Here is a 25,212-nt window from a genome sequence, read left to right as displayed (position 1 = left end):
CTATAACTTGGTAAGATGTCACTTCCTCTCTTGGCTCCGTCACTGTCTACGGTCCTTACAAGATACCTAGGCAATGTTTGGGGATGATTCTCTTAAAATTCTTACAGGAGTTTGCAGAGAATGTCTAAAGTAATCACAACTATGATATTTTATTCTAAATCTAAAATCATTCACTTTTTCTGGATCACTACAACATTTTGGAAATTCTCCCAGAGTTAAAAAAAAATAAAAACAAAAACAAATCTGGGAAGTATAAAGACATCATATTCCTCAATGAACTCACAGTCAGGGAGCTGTTTGGAGGAAACAGATCTAAACAATTACATATGCTTTTTGAAAAATTAATTTTCCTTTATTAAATAGTCTTAAATGTTTAATAATAAAGCATATGTAAGACCTTTGGGTACATCAGGGTTGCAATTTATTAATATTAATGATATTCATAATTCATTTACATATGTATTCTCTACATACATTTAAGTATAGAATTTATATAGAATTCGTATACATATAACACTTGGGACTTCCCTGGTGGTCCAGTGGTTAAGAGTCTGCACTCCCATGGTAGGGGGCAGGGGTTTGATCCCTGGGGTTGGGGAACTAAGATCCTGCATGCTACTCAGGGCGGCCAACAAAAAAAAAAAAAAAAAAAAAAGATGCTTAAGCATTCAAAATACTCTCACAAGTCTAACCACAAATAATCCACACACTTACCTACTCACTTTTTCACAATTGTGAAAGAGGAGGTCCTGAAGAGAGCAGTAATTTGCCCGAACTCTGACAGCTCTGCTCCAGTTAAATTCCTAACTCAGAATCTCAACAACCCAGGAGAGAGTGAGGACTCACAAGTGATGAAATATATCACTCAAGATGACAGTTCATTACCATGAAGGACCAAGAGCATTCTTTTCAGACGCCTTGATATTCTGATTTTATAGTCACAAACCTACCCCGTGCTCTTAAAGACCCTTCCATAGAAGGATACTGTTGTTTTGTCTCATGAGGCTATTTGAAATGAAACCTAGCTTTGTATTAGCCAAAATAATGGACTTAAATTTGGGGGAGTTTCCATTCTTCAAAAAATTTGAACTAACAGAGTAGCACAGCCCTAAATATTTAAAGCAAACATGTCACTTTAGGTTCCTTCAACTGCTCTCAGTTTTGGCTACAACAGATCCATCAGAAGCGACTGACGCCTCAGGCATAACATATGATACTAACATCGCTCACTTGAGGGAAGGGGGAGAAATGAGGGGCTGGGGGATGAGGAAGAGATGAGGAATGGGTTTCTGCCCCAACTCTATACCACCATCCGCAATTTCCATTTCCATCATGTCAATCTGAGTCAGGAGGGCAATGACAGTTTCTCTGCCTACCTCTCATTTTGAGTGTGAGGATTACATAACAGATAAAGAGTTCTGAGAAGCATAAAAGGCTTTTGAGAGGTACTAAATTAGTTTCATCCAGGAGTCCTTGCCTTTAATATGAAATACCTCCTTGGTTTCAATAACAGTTCTTTAGGGATTTTTCTCCCCTCCTTATTGTGATTCTAATCAAATATGTGATTTATTTGGTGCCTATGTTTATCATTTTACAGAGTACTTTCTTTAAAAGACATATGGTTGACTTCCAATTGAATATAAATGATCTGATACATAAATTAATCTCGGCAAATTTTATATCACCTAAACATCTTATCCCCATATAGCATGTCATTTAAAAAAGTGAGAGGGTCCTGAAAAAAATCATTAAGTCTAATAAAGATACATACCCTTTTGAGAATGACAGATAACTTTTTGCCTATCCGAGCCCCCAGCCCCTTGCACTGATAACTAAAAGACTTGGGTCTCACCTACCCAGTGTTCTTGGGCAGAAATAAACATACCAGACAGTCAGAAGGACCTTGCCCAGAGAGAACACTCAGTCCACATTCTTTTAATTTAAGTGATTCTCTTGCAAATGATACTGCCTCTCACTCTCACCTAAAAAGGGTTACAGAATCTCTTGCCCAAATTATGTCTAGAAGCAAAAGCATACCATCCGCTTGAAAAGAAACCTGACTTAGGTCTGGGTATAATCTCCTGTATGTCACTCTCCCAGGGGAGAAAAGCAAAATTAAGTATGAGAAAGAGAACAGAAAAACAAAAAAGGCTGAGAGCCTGCAGAGGTGACTAGGTTAGGTTGACGCCCTTCGAGGAGCTATAAACTGCCTTTTGTGTTCACCCCTTACTCTCACGTTCCTAGGGTTGAGACTTATTATACAGAAGTCTGTAAAAAGACGACGTATTATCAAAAGTACATTTATTAAGGGTGAGGTGAATGAAGCAGTGTTAGTAGGTGATTGTTTCAGTTAAAGGCGGCTGTTAGGCTGGAATCTGGGGCCTTACAATACCTCTGGAGATGACATGGGGAAGTCTGAGCACTCAGCTGGTTTACAAGGAGTTGACACCTTGCTGTTTGTCAACCAGGGTTTACCATAATTGCGTGTTAAAGGATGGAGAATCTGTATGGAACAATGGCAAATCAAACGTAAAGGACGGCAGATAAAAAAAACAAAGCCACGGAAAGAGAGATTCACAGCCATTCATTTCACAGTAAGAATGATCATCATTAAAAACAAATGGAAAAGGTCTGATGGCAAATCATACACACCAAAAACATGAATAAAGCTTTAAAAAGAAAAACCAATCTGAAAGGTAACCAAAGCCCCTAAATAGGTCGTCTTTATATGGGCCACAGGGCAAAAGCACACGCACACACACACACATTTTTAATTCTTCATCTTCCATATTGTGAGAAGGGACACATTTGGAGAAAGCTGGTCCTACAAATTCTAGGGACCCCCCCAAACATTCAAAAGCATACTCTAGACAGTGAGCGCAGAGGAAGAGGAAACGAGTCCTACCTTGGGTGTGCTGGTGGCAGGGACCTGCGGGGAGGCCGCCTGGCCAGCCGGGCTGGACACGGATGTGGACCGGTTGGGCGAGGCTCCCCGGGATGAGGGCCTCGATCTCCGGCCCCGGGGTCGGAAAGCAGCCATTCCCTGACTGGCTCCATCCGCCAAGATGAACTTCTCCCTTAGCTCCATGTTCGTCCTTCCTTTAGCTGGATGACGGAACACACAAGGCACACAAACGAAAGGAAGGAAAAAAAAAGAGGGGCTCAGTCGAGTGCATGGGGAGGGGAAAACTGCCACCTGGCGCCACAGACCACGTAGAGGATTGCAAGAACACCTTTTTGCCATGCCAACTCCAACTCAGCATCACAAAAAGTCAAATGCATTCCTTTACAATGCATTCCTTTCGGATACAGGCCAGTTGGGGAAAGAAAAAAATAAAAGTGTGTTTATTCTAACACTAGACACCAGCCAAGAGTCACCACTATTAAAGAGAGAGTCAGCATGAAAATGACAAGCTCATGCTCAAATATTGTTAATCCACCCACTACTGATGCCTGCAGGGTTTCACTATGCCATCCCCACCCTGAGGGGACAAGCCAGGGAGGCGGGGACTGTGTCTTTTGCATGTACTACTGAGGTCAGGAAATTGCCAGTCTTTCACCATCGGGATTAATTGGACAATTACACAGAACGAGAGATGGGTTGTTAATCATGACGACACAGAAACTTTCAGGTTTTGCACTTTCAATGAAGCGGCTGGTATTTTTATTTTATGCCTTAAAAACTCGGTTTTACAGCATGCAAAATAAAAAACAGCAGACCCCAGGATCCGTGAGGTCATCCATGATGCAACACTCACACCAACACACGTGCACTCGGAGAAGGCGCCGCCAGAACCCCGTGTGCAGGGTGTTAGCCTGTGTTTGATCACTTACACAACCCCTACATTTGCAACACCCGAAGAGTGTTGAAAGTCTAGAATTTCAATTTGGAAGCACCAGCTCAGTTGGATGTGAGTTAAGCCATACGCAATGGATGAAGCGTGTTATTTTAAAACAAAACGATTAAAGCAAGAATGTCAAAGTAGGAAAGAGGAGAGGTCAGAGGGGAGAGGCAAAGAGAGGGGTCGCCAACCTATAGTAGGCTGAGTAGTAGTAATTGAAGAGTTTGATTCCGAACGTAACATTTTACTCCCATGATGATGAACTAGAAGAAATGACACAGGATACCAATCACATTCAAGAAAACTGTTAGCAGGAGAAGAAACAAAGTACAGTAGTTGATTATGCAAAGGTTGCTCAGATTGGGCCTTTAGCGCACCATTTAGGAGAAAAGTGGCACTGGGAAGGGAAACACTCAAAGGTCTGACTCAGGATGAAAAATGTATTTGGAAGACTTCGCCCCAGTTGAGCTAACTTTCCTAGGCTACCCCACAGAACACTCTGCATTCTCAATTCTTTGTTTCGTAAATGGAGCTGCATTACCTTCAGCTGCATTATTTCCAAAATATAGAAGGAAGGCCTGCTGACTGGCTGCTGGGAACGCACGCCCAGATACCTGAGAGCTATGGTTATATTATGTGTGCATATTGTTAAGGCTCTAATCTGTAACTTCAAAATTCAGAGTCAAATTAGCAGTTCATTATTTAAAAAAATTTTTCAATACTGCTTTCCTTGCCTCCCCCTAATTTCACAAAAACTTCCGCTTTTAAACTTTTACTATACGGTATCTTCAATCTTCATCGCTCAATTTTCTTTCCCCTTACTTTGCTACTTAACGACAGAGGAAATCCTTCCCCTGGTTGGTAGAATTGCTCATTTTGAAACTTGCAGATGGGAACGCCTCATAAAGGAAAATCTATTCTAGTGTTTCCTGCCTCCCAGTCTCCTAGTTATCCAGGAGAAGTAAAAAAAAAAAAAAAAAACGATGAGAGGAACACGGTTTACACAATTGCCACAAGTTCTTTGGGAACTTCAGGCTGACAGACCAATGTGAAACATTCCTTATTGTAATAAATGACCAAAATTAGCCCCACTGTGTTTTTGATGCTGGAAAATAATACAAGATCGATATACTTTCGTGGTGTTATTATCTTGACGTAAGTATCTCCTTACCCCTGCAAGGATCATTTTTCACTAAGAACTCATCCAGGGCCATCCATCCACCACCAACACGAACCATCACAGTACTTCGCAGGATTCGGACAAGCCGGAGTTGCTGGGAGTCTCCAAACTGGGAAGAGGAAGAAAGAAGACCCTCTAATTGTCAAGAGGAAATCTCAAAGGATGAGGTGCGATCTGCGTAAGCAACCAACTCTAACTTCTTGTTTAGTTCGCAGCGATTAGTAAAATCTCAGAGAAAGGGGTTTATCATGATCTGCGTTAGACGGCTGCATGCTGATTTAGCCCAAAGGAAATAGTGTGGAAAAAGATAACAAAGGTTATCACATGTAATAATGAAGCTTTCTTCTAAAAATGATTTTTCTCTCTTATGACGGAAACAACATTAGTAAGGCAGTAATGGAAAATGTTTCTAGAGATTAAACACAGCCATGAAAATAAGCACTGGCCCACTCGCCCAGGGCTTCCAGGAGGTAAGATGATTCTAAAGAAAATTTAATAAACTCTGATTCTTCTTCATGAAAACTTCCTCTTACACCTGAAACTGTTTTCCACTGAAATCCGTGGGAGAAATCTTTATAAACTCATTCTGTTTTCTCTAAACAGTTCTGACTTAGAGAGATAAAGTAGTAAATGATCAAGACTAATAAAAATTTCGCAGTTAAATAAAACTTCTGCATCACTAATGATCTGGTAGGCTAATCTGTTAAAGGCTGGATTCATGTGCCATTTTTAGATTACTGTAATATTAGAACAGTCACTGACACATTAGGAATGATACAGCTTTCAAATTTAAAAAGGCTTTTCTTTAAAGCTCTATATACCAAAATTGCTGACACTGAGAAGCACTTGTCTTTTTCTTGCCCTTTCAGTGGATCTCCAATCATATACACTACAGATTCTGCAGGTCTTGAATAAACGTCTAGACTACAGGTAGTTTCTGATCATAAGGTTTATTTATTATGAAAGCCCATGAGAAATGATTTTATACTTTTAAATCATTTCTAATAAGCTCGTGTCCAACTTATAAAAACCACCAGACGGAATTTCATGGTTGCCAACCCGGTGGATACCATAGCAAAATGAACAGTCAAAGTAGGCATAAATAGCTTCTTTTTAAGGCAGGTAACATACAATTGTGACTACTTGTCTGGGCTCATGATGCATAAACAGAAAATGTGAAGTAGAAATAATTTGCTGCTTTTCATAAATTTTAACACTGAGTTTCAGGAAGAGAACACTAGGACAAAGCCAACCATTCCAGACCCTGAAACTCAGAAAGGACCTGGAAAGCATGTAAAATGCACCAGTGGGACTCGGGCGTTTACATCAAACCTTTTCACGTCACTTTTCCTAAAATGGTTTTTAAGCCTTGAGACTTCAACTTTCCTGTAGTTGAACCTGCTCTAGAAATGTAAATTAAAATTAAAAAATCAAAATGCATATTTATTTTGTTAGAAAAAATTTGGTGCTGCTAATAAGCAAAGGGAAAGGAGGGGATTTAAAGAAAATTACCCTTAAGGAACCAGATAATTAGACGATATGCTTTTGTTCCAAGACTATGTTCAAAACAAGTTTTAAGGATATAAATATTTATTTATTTATATCATCATATAAAGAATATAAAAATATTTTATAGAGATATTTCAATTATTTCCATTATAATAAACATGAATGATTTTAAATTTTATTTTGAGAAGTCATTCTCTGACAACTACCATTGTCTTTAGAATTTTTTCCGTAATTTTCTCAACAGCTAAACTGCGAGACCAAAAAAAAAAAAAAAGACCCTAATGTTGTTCTTTGTGCTGTGAATTAAACCTTTTGAAATATTTCATCTTTTCCATAAACAAAAGATGCTATCCCAATTACTAACTCAGAAAATAACAAGAACGAAAAAGTAACTTTTTATGGAAACTAATGGAAGTTTTCAAAACATCTATTCAAAATAACTGAAAATTTTTATTTGAAAAAATTATTTGCTTGCAATAAATGGGGAGAATAGGTAATTTGAAACTTAAGATGTAATATGGCTTAGAAACTGAGGGGCAGAATAATAGCTAATAGGAAGTAGAAACAATTTGCTGCTTTTATAGTCAGGTACTATATAAATAGCATGGTTCTTTCCAAAAGCACAGAGTAAAAAACTCTCCTTGTTTAAATCAAAATCTGATTTCTCTTGTCTTCAGTTCTAAAATTCTGATCATGATGCAGTGCCCTGGACAATTTATCTTGACTTAAATGTGAGGTCAAAATGGCATAAAGTATGACTAAGATTTCGTGTAAGTTATAAGAGAAACATTTCCTCAAAAGGAATGACATCATTTAAAACGTCCAGAGTTAAAGTTTCTACTCAGGATGCAAAGCCCTAAATCAATGAATTAGGGCACAGGGACAACAGCTGCTTTGGAGAGATCACATCACCGTGGCCAAGTGCCATGGTGACCTCTCCCCTGCGCTGTTTTCCCAGGTCACTGGCTGGATGCTGGCCCTTCGCTAGCTACCTTATACCAGAGCATACAGCTTCAATGGCCAAACACCAACGAGGCCACACAGAGATGTGTGGACAATCAACTTTGTGTTGCAATGAATACTTGTATAAGATAGATGAGAGCAGTATTATTAAAGACAGGAACTGAAAATTGCATTTGTAACACTGTACCCAGCCCAGCTACAGTTGATTATCTGGTTTGCTTAAAGGTAATCTCCTCATTTGAGACACAAGGCAAAAAGGAGTCCTGGATCAAGGACACTTATAGCGTATACAGAAACACCACGCCAACCAACAATGTAGTAGCTAGGGGGACAGCATGGGAAAGATTGGCCAGGGCAAGCTTTAATGACTATGAATTAAAGTTAAGAAAAATTATTGGGAACTTGAGCATACATTCCACTGGTTTATACCTGATTTCCCAGGAAGAACTGATAAAAAATGAAAAATGGAAGAAAGACATAATTAGTTCAACAGGAAACTTTCTATATGACTAGAACACACACTCACACACATACACACACACACGCTCACACTTTGGGTTTCGGGATATAGTATCTAGTTTAGAGATGTGCAGGTACCCGTTTTTCCCAACTTCAAACCAAATAATCAGAAATTTTTCTTTGCAAATTTTTGTGAAAGTCTTTGGGTTTCGAATTTAAGTTAAAAATTCAAATATGTAGATGAATATTTTTCAATGTAGAAATATAAAAGCAAAATGAATAATGTTTCATTTATAAGTAATATACTGTAGGAGGGAAACTCTGCACATTTCCTATCTAGCTACTACAAATAAGAGATGTTCCAAAAAAAGAGAAAAAAGATAGAGAAAGAGTGACAAAGTCACGAGGGTCTTCAAGTAATTGTTTTAAAGAAGGTGAACTGAGTTACTGAGATTTAAATTTTTTTAAATTTCTACATCAGTGGAAAACACTACCTCTTTTTCACATTTACAGAAATGAGTAGACATTTTAACTTCATTTCCTGGTTTGGAAAAGCTTTGTTACTGAAAATATGACAACTTACCTCTAATCACAATAAAATATAAAGTAATTCGAAGCAACCTAAATTATATGAAATGTCTTTTTCTGTGAATATTTTTCTCCTTGAATGGATGTATCATACATGTCAGAGATATGTCCTAATATACAAAATGCAAGCTATCTTTATATCATTAAAAATGACGAAAGTTGGAATTTCATATACCATTATATTTGATAGAAGGTAAAAATAAATAACTAGCATTCCTGGGAAACAATGCAGACCAAGTTTTTAATTTTTATCCTTTGAAAGAACTACACAGCTATTTTGAAAACTTACCCTGTATTTGTTATCTCCAATCTGTTCAACTTGGAATCGTTTCGCACATTTGCACTTAGCTACCTGCCTTGTTACCTGCCAGAAGCAATGATAAAACAGTCACTTTCACATTAATATTATATCGTGGCATCCTTAAAACCTGTACGCAACAACTAAACATGGAAATAAAACAACTGCATGAATTGTACATGGTATCTGGGCAGAACACACAGTGCTTGTTCTACCCGGTGGAAAGGTAATGAGTACCTCATCTTCAATTTTGTCAGCATCAGTGATAGGTTTGTATGCATCTTTATTTGGGTGAAGGGCGGCTACAAATTCATAGTAGTCGATGTATCCATCGCCGTCTCTGTCAAAGATGTCTGCAACTGCACTCATCTCCAGACGACTGGTAGGGAACTCTAACATTTTCAAAACAATGGTAAGTAGTGCTATTGAGGAATAACTGACAAATAAAACTGTTAAGACATTTACAGTGTAATCGTAATAATTTGATACACATACACATTGTGGAGGGATTCTCCCCATCTAGTTAATTAACACATCCATCACCTCACATATTTATCTTTTACTCTTTGGGGTTTTTTTTGGGTGAGAATGAGTTTTACTCTCTCAGCTAATTCCAATTATACAATACGGTGTTATCAACCACAGTCACCATGTTGTACATTAGATACTCAGACCTTATTCATTTTATTGCTGAAAATCTGTACCCTTGTGCCAGTCTCTCCCTATTTCCTCCACTTCCCAGCCCCTGGCAATTATTTTTCTACTATCTCTGTGAGTTTCACTTTTGGTTTAGATTCCACGTCTGAGTGATAATTAAGATATTCTCAGTATATGTCATACTCTGGTTGCAATAAAAGTTGGTAAGAGCTGCTACTTAACAATAAAATTTTACAAAAAGATTTACGTCTTAAAGAAAAAGTGAGTAGCATTAACTTGTTAATTCTGCCGTAAGACATTCTCGATTGCACATTTTAATTGTAGTGTGGCCAGTTAAGTGATCAGGATGATCAAGTATATTACAATCCTTTAAAAAAAAAACAAAAACCTGATTTACATCACACAAGCACAACCACTGCATATGTGGCCTAAATTTACCTTTAACTACTATTAGGATGAATCTTACGAAATGGCTGTTTTTCTAGGCTAAAAACTGTTTAATATCAGCAAATTTCATATGGTTTAAGTACCACTTTACTTAAGGAATAATTTACATGAAATTTACTTTAAGAGTGCTTCTAGTAACATCTGCCAGAGAAATCACATACATGTGATCAAAATAACCTATCAAACAAGAAGGGGGCACATAACCTTAAGAATTTTTATAGCCTTCTAATTTCCTACTAATGACAATATTAGATCAGAATGTGAACTAAAATGAAAAAGAGAAAAACTGACTTTCATTTATTGATTTCCCATTTTATGCCAGGCAACACAATCTAAGAATTAAGTATTATTAACCTGATTACACTAAATAGGGACACAGCTCCAGTGGAGAAAAGGAGTTTATCTGTGGGGACACAATTAGTAAGTGTGCCTGACTTCAAAGCCATAAATTTTAACTAAGGACAGCTTTTTTTTTTTTTTTTTTTTGAGGGCAATGACCTCACAGCCAAGTTTAAAGGTGATGCTTTATTAGTAACACACGTTGACTGGCTCCACAATTTTAAACTGTGCTTATTTTCTTTAAAAATTACATCTGTTATGGCCACCTCTCTTGGGACTTACTTGAGGAAAGAATCCCGTCAATAAATTCTTGTCGGGTTATTTTCCCATCCTGATCTTTATCGATCCTCCTGAAGAAGTCCATCACTCGAGATTTCTTGTGATTCATCCACCGCATGTACTTTTTGCGCCAGACATCGAAATCAAAGTTGGCAAATTCCCTTAGCTGAAGAGGGCAAAAGGCATTTTGCCTGAGTTACTGCTGTGCTCAAATTATATCTTACACAATATGAATAACGTTATTTCAAATGATCCTCTAGATAACAAAAATTATATAATATGAATAATGTTTTTAATGATCCACTAGATAACCAAAATTATATCTTATACAATATGAATGACGTCTTTAATGATCCTCTAGATAACCAAAATTATCTTATACAATATGAATAATGTTATTTTTAATGATCCTCTAGATAATAAAAATTATTATCTTATACAATATGAATAACGTTTTTAATGATCCTCTAGATAACACACAGATCATTCCCTCCAGGAAAGGTACCATCTTGCAAAGGGGACTTGAACATTTTTTCTCTAAAGTTTATTCTGTTACTGTCACTGTTTCTTCTTTACAAATAGAGGAAACAAAACTCCTCAAAAAGTCACACTGAAAATTTCTGATAATGCCGAACTCACAAAGGTGCTGTGGCCCAACATGACAGGAGCTCTGTGCCCCAGGGAGCAGGCCCAGCTGAACAAGACCGATTTTACTTATCTCACCCCTCACGTCTCTGCCACCAGCCGCTCCTAACTCCTCACCTTCTAAAAATTTACCAATTCTAGGATCTGACACCTTACACCTCAGATCACAGAGTATATATGATTAAATGATCTGCATTATAAATGATTATAGTTGCCAGATGATGCTGTCAGCAAACATACGTCAAGCCAGATCTTTTCCGAAGGAGTCAGCTCCTGATTATGTTACAACATACCTGTTTTTGACTTTGATTCCCTAAATCCAAGGCCCATATATCAGGGGGTTTTCCCCCATAAAAGCATTCATACCTGTGGCTTTAATTTTAGAAGTAAAATAAGCACTCAGACATCAAGAGTTTTCTTATCTATTATCAGAAACGTTGAAAAAACTCAAGATCTTGGCAACGCGTTCTGATGAATGAGAACAGATGACAATATGGTACCCAGTGTATGAGTTTTCTCACCTCCTCCAGTCTGTCCAGGGCGTCATTAAGCTTCCTCCTTCTTTCCAAGGCGAGCAGCCAGACTTGCTGCCACTTGCTCACCAGTAAGTTGACCCTGGGATTCTTGGTTTCGATTTGTGTCTGTGATCCAGAGGGATAGAAGCCTGACGCTGGGAAGCGTTTTCCTGTTCCAACATAACTTGAGTTAGGATGGCAAAGTCTCCGGGGTTTTGAAATATGTTAAGGCTTGACCTTTACTGTTCCTTGTTCAGACTGAATCAACGTCATTACTAGCTATGACGTGTAGAAACACCCTAATTTAGGTGATGCACGATATCAGGGTCAAATGTGTTTTACTTAACAAGGGTCGCACACTGTTCAGAGAGAGCAGAGAAATATTCTTGACAGGAGCCCTGAAATACTGGAAAGTTCTCTCAATACATTTATGCTTCAAACGTTTTCCAGCCTAAAATCCGTGCCACTTCAATGACAAAGAAGCATCCTGCGATCCTCCTCTTTGCTACTGCCAGGGCACTGCGGTGTATGTGAATCAGTGTGGGCAAACCCAGCTGAGAGGAGGGCAGGAGGCACTGCGCGGCTAGCCAGAGTCAGACCAAGATACCCGACAAATTCCCAATCAAGTCCGGAAGTGTGTGATTACGGTCCCAGCCTTCTTCCAGGTCCATTTTCCACGGAGATTGCGTGCTTCCTGTGCATCGCCTCATATCCTAATTTACTGCCTTCCTAAAGTTTCCTCCCTCTTTCTATTATTCACAAGTTTCTATAACTTCACAGAGCAATTATCTCACTGCAGTTTCCTCATCTAACTAAATCGTTCAATGTGACCTAGAAAAATAAATCACTGGCCTAAGCTTTCATAGGAAGTTAGCATCCAAGCTGAGGTTTGCCCAGAATTCCTAACTCCCATGGAGCTACATAAAAATATCAATAGCTAATATTTATTGGGCATTTAACAATATTCCAGGAAGTATGCTAAGCACTTCATACACGAGCTCATTAAGTCCTCACCATAGTCTAACGAGGTTATAATTCTCCCCTTCCACAGATGAGGCAATTGAGGCTCAGAGTGGGTTTAAGTAACGTGTCCAAGGTTGCGTTTCCCAGATGCTGAGGGGTGGGGACGGCCAGGCAGTCTGTGTCCAGAGTTCCTAACAACTTTGTTACCCTGCCTCCTTGTGCAAGACACGACTATGACAGATCCAAAACCACTCCTCTTTTGTAAGGCATCATTCAGAAATACACAAACTGCCTGGTATAAATTGTGCTGCTTCTAAATCTTATCTGAGCTAGCTATTATTGCATTTAATGTCACTTTGCTGGGTCAAGACAGCCTGAGAAGTCAGTAAATAGAGCCTCAAGTCAAATGAACATGAGGAAAATCTATCAGATTGCTGGTCACTAGTGAACAGTTAGGTCATGAACTTTATCCAGGTCATGGTCATTCCTGTTCCATTCCACTTTAAGGTTATTTATATAACAGAAGCAGAATGAGTCAATTCAAAGGGGGTGATGACTTCTGTTCTTGTTGAAAGTTATTCCTGATTTCTTCTGGCTAATCTGAAAGATACACTTTGAGCAAATAAAGTTACATATAGAGACCTGGATTTATCCTTTCCTTTATTTTTAAACAAGTTGCTATAATACTCAGCCCACATATTCTTTCAAGAAAACCTTTTATGGGACTTCCCTGGTGGCACAGTGGTTAAGAATCCGCCTGCCGGGCTTCCCTGGTGGCGCAGTGGTTGAGAATCTGCCTGCCAATGCAGGCGACACGGGTTCGAGCCCTGGTCTGGGAAAATCCCACATGCCGCGGAGCGACTAAGCCCGTGAGCCACAATTGCTGAGCCTGCGCGTCTGGAGCCAGTGCTCCGCAACAAGAGAGGCCGCGATAGTGAGAGGCCCGCGCACCGCGATGGAGAGTGGCTGGCCCCCACTTGCCGCAACTAGAGAAAGCCCTCGCACAGAAACGAAGACCCAACACAGCCATAAATAAATAAATAAATAAAATTTAAAAAAAAAAAAAAAGAATCCGCCTGCCAACGCAGGGGACACGGGTTCAAGCCCTGGTCCAGGAAGATCCCACACGCCGTGGAACAACTAAGCCCATGTGCCACGACTACTGAGCCCTTATGCCACAACTGCTGAAGCCCACACACCTAGAGCCCGTGCTCCGCAACAAGAGAGGCCACCGCGATGAGAAGCCCGCATGCCACAATGAGGAGTAGCCCCCGCTCGCTGCAACTAGAGAAAGCCCGCACACAGCAACAAAGACCCAACACAGCCAAAAATAAATTAATTAATTAAAAAAAAAAAAAAAGAAAGAAAACCTTTTATGATTGAGAGCTCGTATAGAATCACCTATGGCTCCAAAATGTCAAACCATAACTCAAAATAAAAGAAAACTAACTTCCTTGCTTAACCATCCTCATGTTAAAGAAATTAGCCACTGCTTACTTCCTGCTCGCCCCTTATCCAAGACCGGAATGTGGGACTGCAAGGAAGGGTCCGCCACTCTCCTCTTGTAGGTCTTGGTGACTTTGTCCACGTCAGGTTGTTTTCTGGTCATTTCCTCCATGAAGGTCTGAAAGAAAGAAATGATGTCAACTAAATACAAGTATATCAGAGAAAACCATCTTTAGAAATGAACTAAAAACGAAAAGATAAAAGGACCATACTATGATTTCCGAAAAAAGAATAAAACATGTTTTATCTAGGGTAAAAAAAAATCTAACCATCATAATACAGCATGTACAGACTACAAAATGTTAATAGGTGATAAGTAACTACAGTGTTACAAAAGCAATTTGTTTTATTTGAAGACCACAGGGGGAGGAGCTGTATGAGGAACACAACCTGCCTGTGTACCAGCCAGGACCAAGCTTCCAAGCTCTCCCTGAAGAATCTTAAAGTGAGCATTTATCTACAAAGGAACGAGTCAGCTGGGGTGTCTCTCGGGCTTTCCTGCGACACATCTCACCTACATATCTGAAATACTTAAGATGGCTTTGATATACAGTGACATAAAGCATCCACATAAATGTGGATACATTTAAAATATCCCTATCAATAAATCTGCTCTACCAAGGAGGGTCAAAGTCATTCAGGTTCAAGTTTACATTTAAAGGGTTTGACTATGTTGCCATTTATCTCATCTCCTTGGACTTATTATCATGGTTGACCAGGTGTCCCTGTATCTGGAATCTGTGGTAAAGGCAGAGACTGGTGAAAAGTGATGGGAAAAGGAGAAGGCAGAAAAAAGTGAGAAGTGAAGAAACACATTTCTGGAATGTCTGTCACACTGGAGAACACTGATCACTTTAATACCTCGGATAACAGAGACACTTCAGGGCCATCACAGGCATCGATATCTTATACTTTTATTAAAATACGATAGCAATAGTGGGAAGCAGCCGCACAGCACAGGGAGATCAGCTCGGTGCTTTGTGTCCACCTAGAGGGGTGGGATAGGGAGGGTGGGAGGGAGACGCAAGAGGGAGGAGATGTGGGGATATATGTGTACGTATAGCTGATTCACTTTGTTGTACAGCAGAAACTAACACACCACTGTAAAGCAATTACACTCCAATAAAGACGTTAAAAAAAAATACAATAGCAGTATTAACTGTTAGCCAAGTAAGCTGACACTTCATGATCTTCATAAACACATATTAAAGAAATGAACAAGCAAACAGATCAGTGTGACGCCCATCATTTCAGAATCTGAAACAGGTGGGACGTACAGAAGATGTGATTTTTTGAGCGAGACGATGTGTTCCCATTGAGATATGATGTGTGTGGAGGACTGACGGGCTTCTCGGGAGACACTGAGCAGCAGACAGTAGAAGATGCAATCGTGGACCAGTGAACAGGGAGGCTGAGGTCGCCGAGAGGACGTGGGACGGGAGGAGTGGAACAGAGGATAAAATGCAGGGAAAGCTGCCCTCCAGGGAGCAGGAAGCGGTCGGGGGGAGCCCATCTGAGATGCGAGCACAGCTCCATGGATGGGGCCGAAAGGGAGGAGCATGGGAAGGTCACACAGGGCAGGAGACACCAGCAAAACTAAGTGACTCTCAAGAGAGAAGCTCCAGGGCAGCAGTGGAGTCAGAAACCTGGTGGAGGAGTTGAGGAGTGTCTGAGGAAGTGAAGGTAAGAAGCACAGAGCAGTCTTCTGAGAAGTACAGTGTGAAGCAAAGACAGTGTCTGAGAAGGCAGGTTAGGATGACATCTATTTACCTGGTGTTCTGCAATGAGGGCTTTCACCTCTTCAATCTCCTGCGGGATGACCTCTTTATCCCTGTCGCTCAGTGTGGTTTCAGCCCACTGCAACCAGGCCAGCAGGGCTTCCAGCAATTCCTGCTTGGCGATGAGTCCTGCCAGGGCACTGGCTAGTCTCTGCTGGTGCTGCTTCGCCCAGGCCAGTACCTGATGGAGAAACAACTGCTCTGAATTTCTTCCATCTCAGTGAATAATGTAACTGATGTAACATACACCACATTTAAATGTAAATTAGGATCATCCCAGGCTAGACCCACAACTCTTCTGGTCTTTCTAGATCCCATCAGTGGTACCAAGACCCAGCTTGTGGAGGACCCAGGAGCCCTTTGTGATGGTTGTCACCCTCAGAAGTTTAGATGTACGTCAATCACCCAGGCTTCCCTTTGCCTGCTAATTGAAGTTCAAACATGCATTCCCTGAAGAATCACATATGCTCACTCCGTGTAGCACAGAGTGGAAATAAAAATAGCTAAGATCTTAAATACAGAATGAATTCACTCGTGTGCGCAATTCATTCCACAGGCATAGACGGCTCTGAAAAACCTATTCAACAGACGTGATCTGGAAGTGGACAGAAAGTCCTACAGTGAACCAAATAGTTTCAGGGACATAGCTGCAGAATGCCTGTAACTTTTTAAAGAAAAGTGGGTGGCAGAGACAGGTAACACACAGAAGAATGGTCTTGTGAAGAACATAAGCCCTTATGTTCCCACAGCCATAAATGCGTCATTAATTGCCCGAGTTTCCACGCCCCCTCCCCTGACTCTCAAAGCTCCTGCTGCTCTAAAGATCAACTGAGATGCACGGACCTCCTCGAATCTGGCCCGGATGATGGTTATCCAGTGCTTGATGGTGGTGATGGAGTCTGGGTGGCAGATGGCCAGGATGGTGTCTCCCATGCTGGTGGCTTTGTTGAGGGCAGCGCGCTTTTCTTCCAGTCTCTTCATGAATTCCTACAGCATAAACAAAGACGCACGGGCTGAAACTAAAACGCCAGCAACGTCCACTGGACTGTCAGAGCTAAACCAGTAAGCAAGAACTTAACATCGGTTTATGCACAGCTGGAAATCATCCACCGAGTGAGGAATTAAGGGAGGAGAAGGGACAGTAATCGGATAAAGTACCTTCTCACACTATCTCAAGATCCAAGTACAGGATACTATCTCATGCTTTACAAAATACATTAAACAAAAAAGACACTCTCCTAAATTTGAATATATTATAATTATATTCGTAGAGGCAAAAACTGGGACAGATACTAAGCCAGCGATAGAAACAATATGGATTGCAAAAAAAAAAATGTTCTAGCAAATAAGACGAGGAGGTTAGTATTTAAAGTAGCATTAACCGTGTCAGGAATGATAGGAATGTGTATCCAGAAAGTGCCAAGGAAGACAGCAGACTGGCAGGGAACTAGAAAAGGCCTGGGTTGTGGGAGAGAAGGCCCAGCGTCCAGTGGGGAAGGAGTCGGGTGAGTCTGGAGCAAGTGGGCCTGGCAGCGGCCAGCCTCTGGGAAAAATGTCCCTTAAAGGCCAGTAAAAAGAGCCACTCTCAGCCCTGGAAGGATGAATACACCTGAACAGGCTTTGGAAGGCTGCCAAATCAACCTTTTTATAAATGTCTCACATACTTTACTTTCTACCATCAGAACTGTACCCACATATTCATGGATCACAGAACTCTGAAAGCGGGGCTAAAAAATGAGGACTTTTGCCCCCCAAAATGTGGGGCATTTGGGGCACATGCTTCCCAAACCCTGCACTGAATTTCAAACATCCACTGATCCCTCCAATCTACCTGGACCCCACACCAAGAAGGATTCTTTCCACACCTGACAAGGGTGCCCAGGGGATGGATGGCACTTGTGTTACCCACACTGTGTAACCAGGGGGTCAGAAAGTATAGGTGTTCACATCTAGTGACCTTTTGTTTCTAACCTCTGAAGCAGCTGCCATATGTCTCCTACCCTGGCATTTCACTCTAATAAAATATTTCCTTTATATGCACAGCTACTAGATTGTTAAGGTCCACAAGATCAAAAGACTGTGTCTTATTCAATTTTGTACCTTTGTGAGTGAATAAATGCTTTTTAACCTTTATTTCCACATTTTTACTGTTGGGGAGTCCAGGTTCAATTACTCTGCTAACATGACCTACTTTTTATTTTTATTTATTTATTTATTTTAATTTAATTTTTATTTCATATTGGAGTATAGTTGATTTACAATGTTGTGTTAGTTTCAGGTGTACAGCAAAGTGATTCAGTTATACATATACATATATCCATTCTTTTTCAGATTAGGTTCTTTTCCCATATAGGTTATTACAGAACACTGAGTAGAGTTCCCTGTCCTATATACTACAGTAGGCCCTTGTTGGTTACCTATATTATATATAGTACTATGTATATGTTACTCCCAAACTCCTAACTTATCCCTCTCCCCACCTTTCCACTTTGGTAACCATAAGCAAATGAACTCATTTACAAAACAGAAACAGACTCACAGACTTTCATGACCTACTTTTTAAATATCATGACCTACTTTAAAAATATTTTAATTTTCCCCAGAAGAGACCCCTTTTACGTGAAGGAAAACAAACTTTACTAGGAAGAGAAAACCAGAAGGTTAAGAACAGCTGTGCTTTTCCAGAGGAGAGCTGATCCAATCATGTACTTTTAATCACTCCCACACTGGGAGCCCAGCTCCCACCGGAAACACTGTGGACTGGATACCAACTCCCGACAGCGCCCCAGGCTCCTCCAGGCCCGTCTGAGTGCTGCCTCAGTGGTTTGTGCTCACAAGGGAAAATCTGCCAATTTTAGAAGTTGGATTATACTGAGAGGGTTCTAGTCTAAGAAATTAAATATTCTGTTTTTCTCCTATTGGTGAGAATGTGTGAAGGGAAGCAAAATAAATGAAACAGAACAAACAATATTACTGCAAAATATTATTACAGAGAAGCACTTTATAAAATTGCATGCAATTGTATGCTAATTAAAAATGTTTAAAGATGATCTGTTCTTGAAACCACTACCCCTTCCCGGGATGCCTGCCTCCTGATGTTTCTGGGGGTTTCCTGGCCCTGCTGTGAGGGTGGTGATACCACAGGTAGCCTCGGTTCTGTAGGGCATACATGCACCCTGGGCTTCAGGGGACACTCTTGACACCCAAACCCTAGTATGTCAGTGGAACCCAAAGCAGCTGATGGTCAGCCTATGGTAACATAAACTAGATTTTCAAAATATTTAACTGAATCAAAAATGTACAGTAAATGTGATGTAATTTTCCTGCTCTTACAGGCCAGCTTCAACTTGAAAAAGTGTATGCAGCATTTCATTCCTCCAGATAATGTTATACAAGCTCGCATCCTTTTTATTAACAACAAGGCAATATTTCATTGCTACACCGTAAGCAGCCCATCATTGAGAGAGCATCGTAATTAACATAAGAAGTCACCATAGATGATGTCATCCATGCTACATTGGAATTAATTATGTATTTCCAACTTGACCTTGAAACACCAGGTTATTCAGTGGTACTAAAAAGATCCTTTACAGTTTATAGGAAATGCTGACATCAATACTAAATACACTGAAGTCAAGAGGCACATGAAAAGATGCTCAACATCACTAATTATGAGAGAAATGCAACTACGAGATACCACTTCACACTGGTTAGAGTAGCCATCATTAAAAAGTCTACAAATGCTGGAGAGGGTGTAGAGAAAAGGGAACCCTCCTACACTGTTGGTGGGAATGTAAGTTGGTGCAGCCACTATGGAGAATAGCGTGGAGGTTCCTCAGAAAACTAAAAATAGAGCTACCCATATGATCCAGCAATCCCACTCCTGGGCATGTATCCAGACAAAACTATAATTCAAAAAGATACATACACCCCTGTGTTCATAGCAGGACTGTTCACAATAGCCAAGACATGGAAACAACCTAAATGTCCATTGACAGATGAATGGATAAAGAAGAGGTGGTACCTATATACAATGAAATACTACTCAGCCATAAAAAGTATGAAATAATGCCACGTGCAGCAACATGATACAACTAGAGATTATCACACTAAGTGAAGTAAGTCATAAAGAGAAAGACAAATACCACATGATATCACTTATATGTGATATAAGTGATCTACAAAACAGAAACAGACTCACGGACATAGAGAACAGACTTGTGGTTGCCAAGGGGGAGTGCATTGGGTGAGGGATGGAGTGGGAGTTTGGGGTTAGCAGATGTAAGCTTTTAGATATAGAATGGATAAACAACAAGGTCCTACTGTATTGCACAGAGAACTATATTCAATATCCTATGATAAACCATAATGGAAAAGAATATTAAAAAAAACAATGTATATATATGTATAACTGAATCACTTTGCTGTGCAGCAAAAATTAACACAACATTGTAAATCAACTATACTTCAAAAAAAAGAATAGAAAAAAACCCTCAAGATACTTAATTTTCAGAACACTACACCCCAGGTGGAAAAAATACTACACTGAGTATTAGCATTGCTAACTCCTGACTTTTAGAGTCAAAGGTTAAAAAAATTATCTGTTAAGAACTCTCTGGACCACTCTCCTAAGGGTTTTGCTAGTCCTATGCATTGTCACAGGAACAATTTTGACCTGAAAATTCAATGGGCAGCTTTTTACTTGGTTAATTATTTAATAGTATATCTACTTACATAATCCATTTTTTATTTATAATTTATAAATGGGTTACTTCTCAAAAGAATTTAAAGCAGCTCTTGATTAAAAACAGAATTGGCAGAGGTTTAAAAATAAAATTTGAAGACTAGTTATTAAACTACTTGCTTGTCTTGCTTACAAAGGTAAAAATTATTAATTGACAATTCTAATGGTTATAATTTTATAAATGTCATACTGCTCAGTAAGGAAGTTTCATCTTTGAAATGCACATCTAAGTGCAACAAAATTGACCAGTTTTGCTCAGGCGCCAAAGAGTTCCCTAGAAAAATGTGCTTCCTGGAGATAGGAAAACAGAATGACTAGTTTTATTTTATTTTATTTTTTTAATTGAAGTATATTATAGTTTTGTCTGGATATATGCTCAGGAGTGGGATTGCTGGATCATATGGCAGCTCTATTTTTAGTTTTCTGAGGAACCTCCACACTGTTCTCTACAGTGGCTGCACCAACTTACATTCCCACCAACAGTTTAGGAGGGTTCCTTCAGAGTGACTAGTTTTAAAATAACCACCTTCTATAAAGGAGACATTAAAAAAAAAAAAAAAGCCACACATACATGTGCGTAGTTGCATGGGGACACACCTATGTAAGGAAGGAGGATACAGATAGATTCTCAAACATACCAGATCTTTCACTACTTCTCAGGAAGGAAGATATGCATGCAGTTGGTATTTGCAATCATGAGTCCATTTTCTCTACTTTGTTTGGCTTTCTCACTTATTTTTACTGAGCATTTATGTAACTCACTTTATGCTGATCAATGAGAGTCCGAAGAGCATCTTCATCGTCTGGGAGAACGCCATGGAAACGAAGGGTCTGCTCCGCTTCCGCCAGCCACTCCAGGAGGGCATGGACCACCGAGTGAAACTCCTCTGCCTAACGGTTCACATGCGCCCCAAAAAAGATTCCCAAACATGCTTGTTAGTAGAGTCGAGTCTTCCTCTCAATGGAAAAAAAAAAAAAGTCTTAAATTTAAACTGATTCATTATATCCATTATTCCCATTAAAAAGATAAAGATACATGGTGCTGCATTTTACAAATGTAAGAAAACATCTAATCCGTCAAAAAGGCCTATATGAAGGATAATTCACCATTTTAACAATCTGATGTGAGATGAATGGCAGCCCATTATACATTCTAGCTGAAAAAAAGACTCAAACAGCACTTTTATGGGAAGATTAGAAAGCCTCCCTCTGTTGAGCCATTTAAGTTCTTTGGGGAGGAGCTGGGCGGGGAGGGGACCCAGGCAGTGATGCCCTAAGAACTTCCTCCCCATGACTATCCTGGCTGAGACACGGGGGCCCTGTGGTCCTTCAGGACAGCAGTTCCTGTTGGGGGTGCAGGACCTCTCTCAGCACACCCAGCAGCTGTAACCGCAGGGCTTTACCTGGCGCAGAGCTGCTTCTAGGCGGGTCTGCTTGGATATGGAGAGTGCACACACCGTCTCCCAGCGTGTGCTCAGCTCCTGCATCTGGACCCTGACCCAGGAGGAGTCATCCTGGCTGCCCTCTATGAGCTCCCGGGCCGAGCGCTTCAGGGCCTGCACGCTGCTGGTCCTCTTCCCCAGCTCCTTCTGGAAGACCTAAGACCAAATTTTAAAAAAATAATTTTAAATTACAAAGCCCAAACAGCTAAGACATACTATATGAAATATGTATGTGCACATAACATCGTGTATGGCTCTCCAAGACCTACAGTTTAATGACCCACGTTTTCCACAGAATCTGCAGAAAACAAGACAAGACACACCGCTCCTGTGAGGGCACCGTCAAGTCTAGGCTTGTATCAATTTGCTCCTCAATCTTGTAATGTTTTCCTGAGCGAATGTTATTTTTTAAATGACATGTTGGATTTAAATAATGGTGGTCACCCTTCTTTATTTCAATCCCATGCAAAAATGCATCAACTTCTTTTCTGTGGTACCTTGTGAGGGTGTCCCAATCCCTCTGGAATCATTACTGTGTGTGCCCTGTGTGTGCTGGCCACCACACTGCTCTCCATCAGCAAACACACCTAAGAGACTGACTGGTAACTAAGCAGCCCTTGGAGACAACAGCAGGGCTGGAACATCCTCTTTTTCTTCCTCTAACAATTCTTTGTTGTAGCTTTCACAGCATCCTGGGCACTAACCCGTAACGTCAAATTTTAGACGCTTGACTCCTTAATCTGTCACCTTGGAGGAAAAGCTTTTTATTTTTCTCTCCCGCCCAATTTTGATGAACTCTGATGCGCCAAGGGTTAAAGTGGCTTCTTTTGGTCCTGGACTAAATCCATTTCTGACCCAAGAGTCTGTCTGCAACCAGATCTTTCAAATAACCAACTTCATATATAAACTAAAATCAGCTTATTTTTCTAAGAAATCACCACAAATGAATATTACCAAGCACATTTTATCCTTTTGACTCTATCCATGAGTTTCTATTCTGATACTCGGATCATTCATAAAAGTGAGACTGTCGAAAGTAATCCAGAAACAGTGTGATGGGTTCTTTGCTGATTTCACTCTGAAAGTGTTAAATGAGGTGTGCCCGCAGAGAGATAAACACACACACACACACGAACAAACACTCATGCACAAACACACAGATACAAGGTACAGCGTCTAGCTCTCCCTTTTGTGACAGGACTAGTCCCACGGTTCTGAGTAGGCTTTCCAATGTACTTTGTATACTTAAACTTCTTATTGGGGCTTCCAATTGTATTACAAATGCTGAATGATTAATTCATTCTTGTTGACCTTTAGTATATAAAAAACCTGCCAAGTGCCTAGGGGAGTAAATATTTAGACAGTGAGCTTCTAAAAATGGCATTTATGTACAAAGTAACATTACATTATTCATCAGTCATTGAAGGAGTGCCAGGGGATGGAAAAGTTTGTATTAATCACGTACAAAACATTTGTTTCAATATAGGCAAAGCAACGTAATTTAAAGTTTTTAAAATGTTTGTAGGCCTGATCAATGTTCTGCATCTATTCTCTTATTTTCTGTTAATGTTCAAACATAACAAACTCTCTTCTATGGGTATAATGAGATAATGGAACGAGAAAAGGGGAAATAAATATGCAAAAGGACCAATTATTTTAAAAAGAACAGGTAAGATCAAAATAGCATAACCAGGGAGGTATAAAGAGAACATTTTAAAATGAAATATGTTTTCTGAACTGAAAAATTATAGAGAGGAATATGACATGAATTCAAGTGTAGTGCTGTAAGAAAATTGTATATATAAAGCCAACCATCCTACATTAGTACCGGGCCTCATGCTGTTTTCAAGGTTCTTTAAGTTGTAACAGTATTTGATCACAATTTAGGACCTTACACTCAGCATCTGCGGGACGTCTCAAATACCACCTTTGATTTGTACAACAGTTTGACATACGTATCAGGAGACGGCAAGGAAACCAATTTTCTTGAAGTAATAACCAAATCCCTAATGGCATACGCTGTTGTCTCATAAACTGCTACAGGTCAAGGGGCAAGGTTAAAACCGTTTTTGAAAAAAAGAGAAGCAGCTGATCGTGACCCCCACAGATCATGTCACACATCTAGCACTTCAGCAATGACCTAGTTCCAGGTCACTGAACGAACGATTTTAAATTATACCACATAATTACTTAAATGAATAACAAAAGATACTAAAACATTCTTGAAACACGTTTTAAAGTGCCAGACAATGAAGTCACTTTTCAAGTTCTAGCAAGGTTTCGGATAGGGAAATTTAAAACCAAAGTATTTCACTGATACTGAAGTAATTTTCCTGCATCACTTTTAAAGTTGGCTTCCCTGTTCTCCTCAAATGTCACATATTTCAGTATTAAAGACTATTATGTAGTATGATAGATACTCTGTAGATTTTCATAAAGCTAAATTAAGTGGCTACAGTTCCCTCTACATTCAGAATAATCAAGGAAGATAAAATAAAATGTCCCAGATAACAATACCTTGTGATTATCGATCAGATTCATCACTAGATCGATGTCTCCGTGGACGGGCTGGTCCTCAGCCAGCTGGGGCTCAACCCTGTACAGCCAGTCAATGAGGGCCTGCAGGGCGTCTGTGAATTGCCCAGAAAATAAGAGGGCTTCCTCCAATTTGTTTTGTCTAGGGGAAAAAAATGGAAAAAATCAATCTGAGCAACAAAAAAGCTGCCCTCTATATCCAAACATCTAAAAAACATCCACGAAGGCTAAGCAGACCTCAAGAGGAAAAGCAGTATATTGGGACTCACTGCTGTTTCTCTGCTTTCCTTAGAAAATAACAAACTTCTCTCCAATTTTCTTTTCATTGCTTAAATCCATGGCACCTGTTCCAGGAAAATTCCCTCACCATCACCTCACGGGCCCTTTAGTTTCTTCATAAAAATATGCCTTTTCAATTAAATTGTGTTTTAAAGTATCATGCAGTAAGTTTGACCTTTGGGGTGTACAGTTCTATGGATTTTAAAACATGTATATGTTCGTGTAACATCACCACAGTCAAGAC

At 39.9% G+C, this 25,212-nt stretch overlaps 1 protein-coding gene across 1 annotated transcript in view; it reads right to left on the bottom strand.

Annotated features, from left to right (window-relative positions):
* Positions 1-25,212, bottom strand: part of DST (dystonin) — a 491,021-nt gene that overhangs the window by 2,705 nt on the left and 463,104 nt on the right. The window contains 14 exon segments of the mRNA XM_068559249.1: positions 2,393-2,503; positions 2,906-3,105; positions 5,014-5,131; positions 7,924-7,941; positions 8,831-8,905; positions 9,077-9,231; positions 10,565-10,727; positions 11,728-11,891; positions 14,182-14,308; positions 15,961-16,149; positions 16,812-16,955; positions 21,475-21,603; positions 22,116-22,310; positions 24,672-24,831. Of these exon segments, the coding sequence (XP_068415350.1) occupies positions 2,393-2,503; positions 2,906-3,105; positions 5,014-5,131; positions 7,924-7,941; positions 8,831-8,905; positions 9,077-9,231; positions 10,565-10,727; positions 11,728-11,891; positions 14,182-14,308; positions 15,961-16,149; positions 16,812-16,955; positions 21,475-21,603; positions 22,116-22,310; positions 24,672-24,831 (1,948 nt within the window).

This window comes from Eschrichtius robustus, chromosome 12, assembly GCF_028021215.1.
Source record: "Eschrichtius robustus isolate mEscRob2 chromosome 12, mEscRob2.pri, whole genome shotgun sequence".
Lineage (NCBI taxonomy): Eukaryota > Metazoa > Chordata > Mammalia > Artiodactyla > Eschrichtiidae > Eschrichtius > Eschrichtius robustus.
This window is presented reverse-complemented; position numbering and strand designations above follow the sequence as displayed.